Source organism: Pelodiscus sinensis, chromosome 1, assembly GCF_049634645.1.
Source record: "Pelodiscus sinensis isolate JC-2024 chromosome 1, ASM4963464v1, whole genome shotgun sequence".
Classification (NCBI taxonomy): domain Eukaryota; kingdom Metazoa; phylum Chordata; order Testudines; family Trionychidae; genus Pelodiscus; species Pelodiscus sinensis.
Genome location: NC_134711.1, coordinates 151,218,009 through 151,231,040, shown reverse-complemented (window position 1 = coordinate 151,231,040; position 13,032 = coordinate 151,218,009). Strand labels below are relative to the sequence as shown.

The following is a 13,032-nucleotide window of genomic DNA, read 5'->3' as shown; positions in this document are numbered from 1 at the left end:
CCTGTGTGTGTGTGTTGTGTTGTGTTGTGTTGTGTTGTGGTGTGTTGTCTAAGTGGTGCTGGGGGCTGGCTGCCTCAGCCTTGCCCCTTCCACAAAAGGCCCTGCCCCTTCTGGGCTTGTGAAGCTGGGCCCCCACCCACACTGGCCAGAGACCCCTCCACCCCCAATCCTGTCGGCTCCCCTGGCCAGAGCCTTTCTTCTTTGCTGGAGTCTTTTGGAAACCTTCCCTTAGAGAGGTTTGAGATAATGTAAGAAAATATGAAACTGATAAGTCAGAGTTATGAATCAGAATAAAGAGGCATTCAGAATGTTCAGAGTCCTCTTGTGTATGTTTTTGTTTCCTGACTTAAAATTTGAAAATTTCTCTGATTAAGGGACTGTTGCTATTTCCACAGTAATTCAAAACATCACACATCGGATACTGCCTAAAGCCACAGACAGGCCATCGTTGGCAGGAGCAATACTAGGTAACTAAGACATTCTTTACTTCTCTGTTAAGAGAATATATGCAGAGTCCCCTCCAGGTGTGCATTAGATCAGGGTTTCCAGCCACTGGTGAAAATACCTGTACTGATACTTAAGGCTTTTGTGAATGATGATCCCCCACTCTGCTGGGTTACTGAGAGCTGTACTGAGCCCCAGTGCATCACAGCTTCCTTCATTCCAATCAATTGTCTGGCCTGATGGCTCTTAATACATTAAAAAGGTTAAAGCACAGCAGGAGGAACGCAGCAGGAGCGGGGAATCATCTGTCCTGGCTCATGCTGAGTCCCCTCTGCTGGTCTTTAGCCTTTTAAATATATTAAGAGCTCATCGACTCTTAATACATTTAAAAAAGAGAGGCGCGTCTGGGACTGGGCTCGAGCTGGGAATCAGCTGATTCCTAGCTCACGCCTGGTCTCCGCTATTTCCCTGCCCCCCATGGAGACAGTGCTGGGGGAAATCATCTTTTAAGCTGGCTCCCCCCAACACCAGCTCCTGCTCCCCCCCTTGCTGTCTCTGATAGGTGCAGAGGCAGCAAGGGTGGGGGAAGCGACTAGCTGACTAATCATTTACATCCCTAGTGGTAAGATGATATCAACTTACTAGAGTAAACACATACTATTGTCTGAAAAAATTGGAAATCTTTCTGCTTAAAATATCTGGAGACAAGTTTGTCCCCAGTGTAACACCACTGAACACAGGAATGGATTAGACCCAGGGTGTGTGGGGAAACCTTACGTGGCATGAAATTTGTTTAGCCTAGCTTACAATTGATGAGCATTATTAACTTTATTCCTCATTAGCCACAAGACTGCCATCCAATCAAGATACGTTCAGTTAGAATACACATATTGTGGTGCTGAATATACTACGTCCATACACTCTAGCATGTAATTGGTTTCTGTAGCCAATGAAACTAGGACAGTGGCAATGCAGAGACTGGGGTGAAGGAGTAGCAGCAAATGGTATTAATTATTAGACATTTACAAAACGGAGATTTTTTTCCCTCTGGGTAAAATGAGTCATGCTTAATTTTCATTGACTCAGAGTATTGCATGGACATCTCTGAGGGCAGGTTATAGCTCACTTTGTATTGAATGATAGCTCACTTACCTTTTCGTGTAGTGCATCTTATCATTCCAGGTCTGAATGAAACACCACCGAAGTTCCCTAAAACACTGGGCATGTTTGAAACACCAAAGAAAAAATTGAGTAAGTAGAATTATTTTATTAGGTTCATATGATCTCTGACCATTATGAGTAGAAATGTATTTTAATGTGAGAATATGCCTTTAAGCAAAGCCTCTTTTTTTCTATTGTTTTGAATATTTGTTTAGTCACATGGGTAAGTAGGTATCCAGTCTTGCAAAGCTTTGAACACCAGATAGTAAGAAAAAGCATCTTAAAAATAATGCATGTTTCAGAGAGCTAGTCACATGCGTGTGTGGTAAAGGCAAGTTCAGTCATTCCCTAAAGTATTTGACTTCATGTATGTGTTCACTTTGTATTGTCTGGCAAACTACAGCAGGGTTAAAAATGTATGGTCACAGAAGCAAAGCAGATATGATTCTGGTATTTACTGTCTAACTTCTGCCTTTTAGTTATGAATGAAACACAAATGTGGCCTGCTGAATCCAAAACACCAAAAGTGCAAGAAATCTCCCCACAGTCCTTCCCAGGTAATTACAGATCTGTTTTGGGTGTTCACAAATGCAGTGTGTGATAGGTTCAGTAACAGAGACCCCCTTTGAACTGTCACCAAGTATGCTGAAATATCACTTAGCCTGCCAAACTGCCCTCTGGAGCACTCCACCTCCGTGTTCTGCTAGGCCAGAAGTTCTGATCTCCCACAGCCAACAGCCCCCCTCTCGATAACAGAGCAACACAGATGCTGAACCAACTCAGCTAGAGGAACTGGTCAGCATCCAGATACAGTCTCGATGTGGACCAAAACACACACAAATCCATCTTACGCCGCATAAAAAGTTTTACACAAAGAAAGTGCATAAGTTTGCTCTCTTTATCAATGAATGAGAGAGATGCAAAGCTGTTGCCCTCCCCTCCCCCATAATTATTTACACTGGATTTGATTTACACTGGATTTGATAATAAACAAAAGCATTATATTAAATATGAAAAGTAGGATTTGCGTGATTGCAAGTGTAAACAGATGAATCAAAGTTACTAAGCCAAAATAAACAACACATGCTAGCTAATCCTAATACATTAAGAGAAATTGCTACAGATCATAATCCTCACCCCACTCGTTATCTGAGATGCAATTCTTCACAACCCAGAGCTGATTTTTCTCAGTCTTGAGTCTAATAGCCATTTCTGTATTCTGTGGGATGGTGTTTCAAAGGTCACCTGAAGACAAAAGACTGATTCCTTTTCATTCCTTAAATAGACTTTCCTCAGGGTGGGAATCCTTTGTTTTATCCCTCCAATCCTTTGAAAAAATACTAGATTCAAGATGGTTTCCAGCAGCAAGTGGCATGATTACATGTCTTTGTAGGACCCACCACAATTTGGGCTTACAGGAAAAGCAAAGACATTTACAGATCATTAAGTACCACTAATGGCTTCTATTAGAAGACCTATATTAATACATCAGATTTCCACTTAATATTTCTAACTTCATATACAAGAATGATACATGCACAGTAATAGAATATACACATTTTGCACATTGTAACTAAAAATGTCACATGATGCCTAAAGCATTGTCAGTGTTATGCATATTCATTAAGTATGCAGAGACATGACAACCTTTCCTAAGATAGAATCACATACAAATTAAAAGCAGCCTTTATTTTTCTTGAGGGCTGCAGTTGAAATCAGCTATGTTCATTACAGTATCTAGATCAGTTTAGTGACACAGTCAAGTCAACTTTGCCCCACAATTAAATTTTGTGAAAGCAAACGTATAACAAAATTAAAACCCAGTTTCCTGGATTCTTTTTCATAGTACAAAAGTAAGGGTGCTATGTATGGAGCGGTAGGGGGCAGTAACCCCCCCCCCCCACACACAAAAAAAAATTGGAACCCCTGGATTTCATACTTGAGGTCTGCTTAAAGCTACATGCCCTGGCCCCAGAGACAGTTCTTAAATGTAACAGAGTTTGAGCTGCGTGCAGCTTTGCCTTTGGGGCAGGGAGTTTGTTATAAAAAGAGGGAGGCACAGTGATTTAAGAATAACTAATGGCTGGGCATTCAAGTCATTGAAGGATCGTTAGATCATCATGGAAACATTGCCTGGTACGCCACTTAAAAAAGATAGGGTGGGAGGAAAGAGTAGGAATGAGTGTTGTGCTGCTGGCATTTGTATTTGGATCACTGCTGTGAAACTTACAAATGTTGTTCTTTGGATAGTGTCCCTGTGGGTGCTCCACTCTAAGTGTCGGGCTCGTCCCGGCGCCGCAAGTGGGAGACTCGTCAGCCATGGTTCAGCCAGACTGCGCATGCGTGGTGGCGGCGTGTGCTCTTCGCACCATTTGTGAGTCTGCGCGCAGTCTGGCGCCTGCCAGTTCCTCCTCAGACCCCATTGAGTTACATAGCGACCGCGCTGTTTATAAGCGCGGGTCGCGTTTGTAACTCGGGGACCCCTTTATGACCGCTCCATGAGAGCTTTGGTCATAAATGCGAACAGATGTAACTCGACCGTTTGCAACTCGGGGACCGGCTGTAGTCATTTACTAACTCTTAGTTTACTTAAAAAAAAAAAAATCTCCGACGTCCTGGTTTTAAGAAATGTATGGCATGCCACGACACAATGCCGGCATCGGACGGACACTCAACCTACATAAAGTGCTTGGGCGAGGGTCATATCCCTCAGAAATGCCCGCACTGTACTAAGCTGACGGCTCAGGCCAGGCATGACCGCGAGTTGTGATTTAAAATGCTCTTATTCAGTAAGGCATTTCAGCCTACTGATACCGGGCTGCTCAGACCGCCAACGTCCTCAGGAGCACCATCGGGCAAGAAGTCACCCCTCCAACACTCATCCTCCTCTCGGAGAAGTGTGTGATAAGCCTGGTACTTCAGGATGGACCGTAGTCCGACATGTTGAAAGGCACAAAACAAGACGCAGCATATCAGAGCTGAGTCCGACCCTTCATAGGGAATCAGCTCTGGTACCGGCCACAGTTACACAGCCTCACTCCACCCTGGCACTGACAAAACAAAAGCTGGCGTCACTGACCACTAAGGCACCATCGGCGCCGATCTCGGCACCGACACCTGCAGTCACAGCGGCATGGAGCCCGATAGCCCCGGGCACTACGGCACCATCCACGAGTGGCTCATCTACAGCAAGCTTGGCACCAATCGTCACGACGGCACCGAGTACAGTGGCACCGGGCTCACTTGAATTATCGGCACTGCACACAACAGCGCTGCCCCTATTCCATCGTCGGCACCGGTACAGCATGCACCACAGCCCGGCGGACACCCTTCCCTGGTGCCAGGGAAAGCCAAACACAAATCCAGAAGGATAATAATGCCTTCTCTAAGGCTGGAACCAGCTGTCTTCTCCTCACAACTGCGGTCACCAGCCTCTGTTTTCTCAGTGCCACTACAGCATGACAGGCAGATCTCGATCTCCTAGATCACCCACACGATCTTTGTGCTCCAGATACTGCTACAGGGCTAGAAGAAGATGCTCTCTGGACTATTCCCCAAGAGGGTATTACCATGACTGATACCATTGACATTGAGACTACCGCTACTGGCACCACTGTTCTTCAAACCATTCTTCTTCAAGTTCTCTGCAACACTACCGACAGCGATCACATAGTAGTGTTAGGTTACCAACACCTCCTCAACCCCCTATCAGACCACCTACACCTTCCAGAGATGTTCCTCTGCCAGCATGACACCCAGCCAAGTAGAACCACCGGCATCTGAGCATACGCCGTCCCAAGTGCAGTCTCTGACTGACCAATCTTCTTCCTCACCGGACGATGCAGATTTTCCTATTGACTTTTTTCCCACAGATGACATTTGTCAAGTCCATGACCTCTTTAAGAGAGTAGCGGAGTTGCAAGAAGTGCAACTGAGTGAGGTTCAGCAGAAACGACACCGCTTCCTGAAAAATCTTCAACCATCACAAAAATCCAAAATGGCATTGCCATTAGACGACGCAATTCTAGAAATCGCAAATGAGATTTGGCAGACACCAGCTTCCTCTCAGGCCAAACATAAAGAGAGCGGACAAGAAATATTTCGTTCCCTCAGTAAGGCCATTCTGATGTTCTTATATAGAGCTGAAATTTATCTTCCCCCTTGCTGTAATGCACTAGACTTCACTCCCCTTCCAGATCTGAGAGAGAGCCCAGGAGTCCTGATGGGATCTGTCTCTCTCCACAGAGTTAGTAACAGAGTAAGAATATACATGAAAATTTTAACCCTAACCAGTGTCCCTTAAGTGACTTGCCACAAGATGTCAGAATACGTTAATGTTATAGCTGAATGCGTCTAATATTTATTTAATTTTCTTTCTTTTATATAGGAATTAGATACAGGGCTCCTGTCAGCTAACTGCTAAGTTGTCTGCCAAAAAAAGTAGAATTTTCCAGTCCTATAGTAGCCCCTAGATAGAGATGATGTGGGGTGGGGAGAAGGGTGAATGAGATTGGTGGGAGGAGAGTACCCCATTTAGTGTTCGGCTTGTACTAAGCGTGCTTAATAACACTGCTCACGCCTCCCCCCCCATACTCTCATTCTCAACTCCTCCCCCCATCATAGCATGCACAGGTTATCATTTTCCCCCCTCCCCCCACCAAAATCTGAACTGGTGCCCCTGTACAGGAGTTTGCCCCACACAACATATTGTATGTTAAACTTGTCTCTTCAAGTTGTTTATTACTTGCTATAGAACCGTGGTCCCCAACACAGTGCCCGCGGGCGCCATGGCGCCCGCGGGGGCATTTGTCTGCGCCCGCCAAGTGCTCAGGGCTGGCCTGGCCCCGGGCACGTGGTGAAATATCATTGGGTATGTCTACACATCACAGTTATTTCGAACACATCACAGTTATTTCAAAATAACAGCTGTTATTTCGAATTAACTTTACTAGCGTCTACACAACCAAAGCACTATTTTGAAATAAACTCGAAATAATGAAGCACTTATTTCAAATTTGGTAAACCTCATTCTACAAGGAATAACACCAAATTCGAAATAGCTAATTCGAAAAAAGTGCCGTGTAGACACTTATTTTTAATTAGGGGGCCTCCAGCCTTCCCAGGGTGCCCTGGTGGCCACTCCAGCCTCAACCAAGAACACTCCTCACCCTCCTCCCCTCCCCGGAGCCCTTAAAGGGATTGACTCTGGCCACAGTGCTTGTGCCAGCTCCAAGCCTGCCATCCCAGAGCCAGCAATCACTGCCCCTGACCCAGTGGCCCCAAAACATGAGCCAGCAAGCCACTGGCAGCCAGCCCTCCACTGCTCCCCAGGAGCAGACTGCCAGTTCCCAGGAGCCTGACAGGGCCCGGAGAAGGCAGGTGCCTTCCTTGTCCAGGGTGGAGGTCAGGGTGGGCCTTACTCAGGTTTGGGGGGGATGCCCCCAACGTCCATAATCTCTGCACTAGATGGAGGAACACGGTCGTCTATGGCAGGATAGCTGCCAGCCTGGCCACCTAAGGTCACATGCGAACCCAAGAGCAGATTCGCATGAAAATCAAATTGGTCCGGTGAGACTCCCAACCCTGAGCCCTGAGCTTCCCCTCCCCCTTCTTCTCCTTGCTTCCCCCTTCCAGCTTCCTCTTCCCAGGTTTCCCCCTCCCCTCTCCCATCCTCTCTCTTCCACTCTCCCGCCTTCTTTCTCTAGTCTCAGCAGAGTTTCATCCCCTTCCCCCGTTTTGTTAAATAAAGAGAGTTTGTGTTTATGAAAATATGTGTATTTTATTTGACATCAGGAAGGAGGTCGGGGGGGAGGGGGAAGGTAAGTGGAAGAACATGAGGGAGGAATGAGGCACAAGCCCCAGTGGGACAGACCAAGGAGGCTCTTAGTGCTCCTCAGGGTGGAAGCTCTCCTGCAGGGCCTTCTGGATACTGACAGCCCCCCAGTGGACCTCCCGGATGGTAGCCTGCAGAAAGTGCAGCCAGGCTCGCAGCAACACGTTCATGGGACGCACCAGAGTGTCCAGGGGCAGCTCCGGCTCCATAGTGCAGAGTGCTGTGGTGTCCCGAGTGAGGGTAACCAGTGCACACAGAGACACAAATGCTTTGCTGTCCCTCATAGAGGTAGGCAAGCAAGCAGGGAAAGCTGAGAACCGGCTCTTCGGGGGGGGGGGGGGGAGGGAGGGGTCCCTTTAAGCACAAGCCTCAGATAGCCTCAGGCAGCAGCCATGCAAATAAACTCCTGACCTGATTCCCTGCAGGACCTGGTTCTGGCCAGCCTTCGATGCAATTCAGTGTCCATTCAGTGTGGATGCTCTGTTTCGAAAACACTATTTCAAAATGCATTTTGTGTGTAGACGTGTTATTTCGAAATAACACTGTAGTGTAGACATACCCATTATTGTTATTACTAACAATCACCTGATAATTTCTATTTAAAGTAATTCAAACTATGTAGCATTAAAATTGTGTTATGTATCTGACAGTAGCAAATTCAGTCCTGCTTGTATACCAGAGCACATTGAAGAAGCACCACTTTACAACTGATCAGATGTGCTCAGTTTTCGTTATTTTTTTAAAGATCTCTAACTTTATTCCCATAAAGACATTGCATTTCTATTCACCATTTAAAATTCCTGGCCCCGTGAATGTCTTGAAGGTAGAGCAGACAGTTTATTGAAGTTGAAAAAGTTATTTATTTGGTGGGACTTCTAATAAATAATTTCTGTAGCAGTATGTTGAATATTGTGGACAATAAATTCCTTGGGCTATCTACAGCTTAAGTCAGTCCAGTATTGAGATTCAAAACTGAGTGGTTCACCAGATTTTTGCACTCTTGGAGAGTATAGAGGGAATAAAAGAAATGTAGAATGTAGTAATGCAGCAAAAACGCATAAGGATTGCCAACTCTCTTCTGGATGAAATTATCATCATCTTTTAGTCACTAAAAGCATTTGCAGACTTCTTATTCTACAACCTCCAGGTAAGACTATTGCCAAAATTCCAGTCTGAAGTGGGACAGACAAGTCTGCCTTTCAGTTGTTCTTTATATTTATCCTAAAGTACTTGAAGGAATAGTAGGGCACTTTTGCACATAGGCATTAACCATAGCTGTTTAGAGTACAGAGACTGAGCACTTAATTTCTAACTAGAGATGGATGGGTTATTTTTAAAATTTTCAAAATAATTAATTTTTACTATTTCCCTTTTTGTATTCACTTTTCACAGATATTTTAGTAATTGAGTTCAATAGCCAGAGTGATTACGGAAATAATTTATACATGTATATTGCAAATATATAGATAAAATTTACTTTCTCAAATACATAAATATTTATTAGATCTGGAGACTTGGTCATGAGACTTGTATGCATCCAACCAGGGAACAGGAGGAAAAAGAAGTGGCTTGTGTGTCCCATCAATCGCAGACATAGAGTACGGAATATCAGCTACACTTTTGTGAATAATCTAGACTCATAATTATACAGGCAGTCCCCGACTTACGCGGATCCGACTTATGTCGGATCCGCAGTTACGAACGGGGCTGCCCCAGAGTACACGGACTGCCGTCCTGCCGCCCGTGTACTCTGGGGCTTTGCTCTGCATCTCCCTGGTCTGCAGACCAGGAAGACGCAGAGCAAAGCCGCAGAGGGGCTCGGGCAGCGGGGCAGCCCCGCTGCCCGAGCCCCCCCCCCCCTGGCGCGGCTTTGCAAAGCGCGGGGAAGCCGGCGGCGGGGCAGTCCAGGTGCGCCTGGGGTGCCTCGCTGCCCGAGCCCCCCCCCCCCCGCGGCTTTGCAAAGCCGCAGGGGGGGGGTTCGGGCAGCGAGGCACCCCAGGCGCGCCTGGACTGCCCCGCCGCCGGCTTCCCCGCGCTTTGCAAACCCGTGGGGGGGGGAGGGGTTCGGGCAGCGGGGCACCTCAGGCGCGCCTGGGCTGCTCCACTGCCGGCGTCCTCAGAGGCACTCCCCGTCTCCCTGGTCTGCTGGAGACCAGCAGACCAGGGAGACAGGGAGCAAAGCCGCGGAGGACCCAGGCGGCGGGACCGTGCAGCATCTCGGTCCGCCGCCCGAGTCTTCCTGGTCTGCTGGGGTGGGGGGGGGGGGCGCAGCTAGTCGCCCCCCCCCCCCCAGCAGACTAGGCTTTTCTCCAGACGCCTGTGGCAGAGCAGCTGGGGTGCTGCCGGTTGGTCCCGCAGCGCCGCTCTGGGCGCTACTGGTGCAACCCAGCAGCACCCCAGCTGCTCTGGTCCTGATTCAGCCGCTGCTGGTAAGTTTCAGCAGCGGCTGAATCAGGACACCTGGGGCAGAGCAGATGGGGTGCTGCTGGGTTGCTCCAGTAGTGCCAAGGAGCGGCGCTACTGGAGCAACCCAGCAGCACCCCAGCTGCTCTGCCCCAGGCGTCCCCAAGTCAGCTTCTGCTGAAACTGACCAGCGCTGACTACAGGAAGCCTGAGGCAGAGTTGCTCTGCCCCAGGCTTCCTGGAATCAGCTGCTGATCAGTTTCAGCAGCAGCTGACTTGGGGACGCTTGGGGTTCTTAAGTTGATTCTGTATGTAAGTCAGAACTGGCGGTCAGTTTCAGCAGCGGCTGAATCTAGACGCCAGTTCCGACTTACATACAGATTCAACTTAAGAACAAACCTACAGTCCCTATCTTGTACGTAACCCGGGGACTGCCTGTAGAAATAATTTGGTAAATAATTATGAATGATGCAGTCAGGAATAACTGGCCCATATGAAAAACAATCAATGAACAGAAAAGAAGTGAAACAGTCTCAAATTATTTGTCACAAATGCTTGCCCATTTCTGCTTTTCAGTGACATGATATTTTTCACTTTGTTTAATGTCATCATTCTTATTACTGGAATACTTCAAAATAATCAGTTACATTGGTAATTTTTGAACAGGTGAGCTTTCTGGGATGTATATTTTGTGCCAACGATTGTGGGCATTAGAGGAGAAAATCCTTATCTACATCTTTTTTTCATGTGCACATCTCATTATCTAACATCGTCTCATTGATAAACCATTTCCACATGTCCTTCCCAAATAAATGAGATCTACAACAACTTCCTATCTGATGAAGAGCCCTTCTTACAACAGTGTCATATACCGCTAGTTTAATAATTTGGTGGGAAGGGAGGGGGCTTCAAAAATATTACGACTTTCTGTATATTCACTTTTTGAGTAAAAGTGTTAAAGACCAACCATCTTTTTGTGTAGTTCCTAAGCCTTCTGATGATATCCATCTTCAGTATTACATCATGATAAATATATTGCACTATTCTTTATTCAACCTTTCCTAATGATTCGAAGAATAAATCTCTGTCTCTCTCAAAACAACTTCAGCTGCATCCACTTCAATTCCTTGACTTTAAATCAAATCCTATGCATGGCTTTTGTGCATATCTTAAATAAGCAGATAGGCATGCAGCTCACATATATGCCAATTCTTCATTTTCTCTGTTCATTTTTCCCTTTATACATTCAGCAGTTGTGTACGCTTATGTTCTGTACAGTAGTGCCACTCAGAAAAAAAATCATAATTTGCAAGCAAATACCACAGAATTATCAGTTATTTCCTAATTTTGAAATAGAGGGATAATGTGGCGTTTCAAATACAATTGTATGTTAACTCTTGGCAAATACTGACTGTATATTAATTTTTTTCCAAATAAAGACATAGTTACACTTTCTATTATTATAATATTTACTAAAATATTTTTTATATTTTCATATGTTCACCTTCAGAGATATTTCAATGTTTTTAATTTGTGCAGTGATCGTTCCATTCAGATTAGGTGTCTGTTATTGGCCAGCCTGGTATTTGTGGCATGTGCCCAGTTTAAAAAACAAACAAACAAACAAAAAAAAACACAGAAAATGTCCGGTATTTTCTGTTTTTCTCGGACTGAAGGCCGCTTGGAACATTCTTTCTCCATCGTGTATTTTTGTGTGTGTGGTTTTTTTGTTTGTTTTGCTCATCCAATTTTTTCCCCACCGTGTGCGGTATTTTTTGTGAAACTATCTGGCAACCCTATTTCAGATATTTTTTGAATTCAGAACACTAGCACCACAGTCATGTAGTTCTGCCCTTTGTTTCTGTCATTGTTTCTGTTAATGTATACTTCACTAAGTTGCCAGCATTCTAATTTGAAAACATCCTTTGAAGTCACATGCCAATGTTTGTGTGGCATTTCTGCCTAGCCACATTTAACATTTACTTGAAGTACTGTGCATTCAAGCAAGAATTTCGGTTTTGATTCCCACGTGTCAACAATTTTTAAAATATCTAAATATTGTTTGTGTATTCCCTGTGAAGGTCAAACTAACAGTGATACATTTCTGCTTTCATCAATGTTTAAAAGCTGTTGCATGATAGAACATTGCTACAATACTCTCTTAAAGCATGTTATACACATAGGAAACTAATTTGTTGAGTAAAGTAGGTCAAAATTAAAATGTTAAGTAATCCTTTATATAGTTCCTTGACCATGCAAACTAGTGAGTGTCCACAAAATAGTCATAAGAATACAATTCAAGAAATCATCTTATCACCTTCAGTGTTAGTCTCCCATTGATGCTTGCTTTACATATAGACTGTGTGTATTTGCACATATGTATTAAAAATGAGATGCTGCCTTTTCCCAACATTGTACAGCATGCCATGTGCTAACTGCTGTTGTCTACCTCAGAGGTGATTATATTTATATTTACTTTTATGGACTTGTTATCCCATATTGCCAACAGAGGCTCTGGGGGACAGACCCATAGTCTCCTATAGACAACCGCCTAACCTCGGGATGATTCTTACCAACAACCACAGGACATACCACACTAATACCAACCCTGGAACTTTCCCTTGCAACAAACCCCGTTGCCAACTTTGTCCACATATTTACTCTGGTGATACCATCACTGGACCTAACCACGTCAGTTACAAGATCAAGAACACATATTCATCCTGTTCATCCAGAAATATAATTTATGCCATCATATGCCAACAGTGTCCTTCTGCTGTGTATATTAGACAAACTTCTCAGACACTTTGCCAAAGAATTAATGCCCACAAATCAGACATCAAACACCTTCACAAAGATAAACCAGTTTCTATTCATTTCAACCAACCTGAGCATAGTCTTAACAATCTTACTACATGTATTTTACTTCAAAGAGACTTTAACACCAGACTACAAAGGGAAACCTCAGAACTGTCATTCATGCTTAAATTTGACACTTTACAAATGGGCCTTAACAAGATGCTAATTGTTACCCATTACAAAGATAACTTCCCCAATTATCACGCCTAGTATCGTTATCTCATAGATATTATCCTTTCCCCTCACCCCTCTTCTGTTCTAAATCTGATTTGTCAGTTTTATAATGTGTTCACTTTTTTCATTTTTTTTCATTGTATTCCTTTGGTGTATAT

At 44.8% G+C, this 13,032-nt stretch overlaps 1 protein-coding gene across 38 annotated transcripts in view; it reads left to right on the top strand.

Moving 5' to 3' along the window:
- ABI3BP (ABI family member 3 binding protein) overlaps positions 1–13,032 on the top strand; it is a 323,405-nt gene that overhangs the window by 158,001 nt on the left and 152,372 nt on the right. For all 38 annotated transcript variants that reach the window (XM_075907457.1, XM_075907515.1, XM_075907462.1 and 35 more), the window contains exons 8-10: positions 396–467; positions 1,609–1,695; positions 2,085–2,162. In XM_075907457.1, the coding sequence (XP_075763572.1) occupies positions 396–467; positions 1,609–1,695; positions 2,085–2,162 (237 nt within the window). The remainder of the gene's footprint in view (positions 1–395; positions 468–1,608; positions 1,696–2,084; positions 2,163–13,032) is intronic.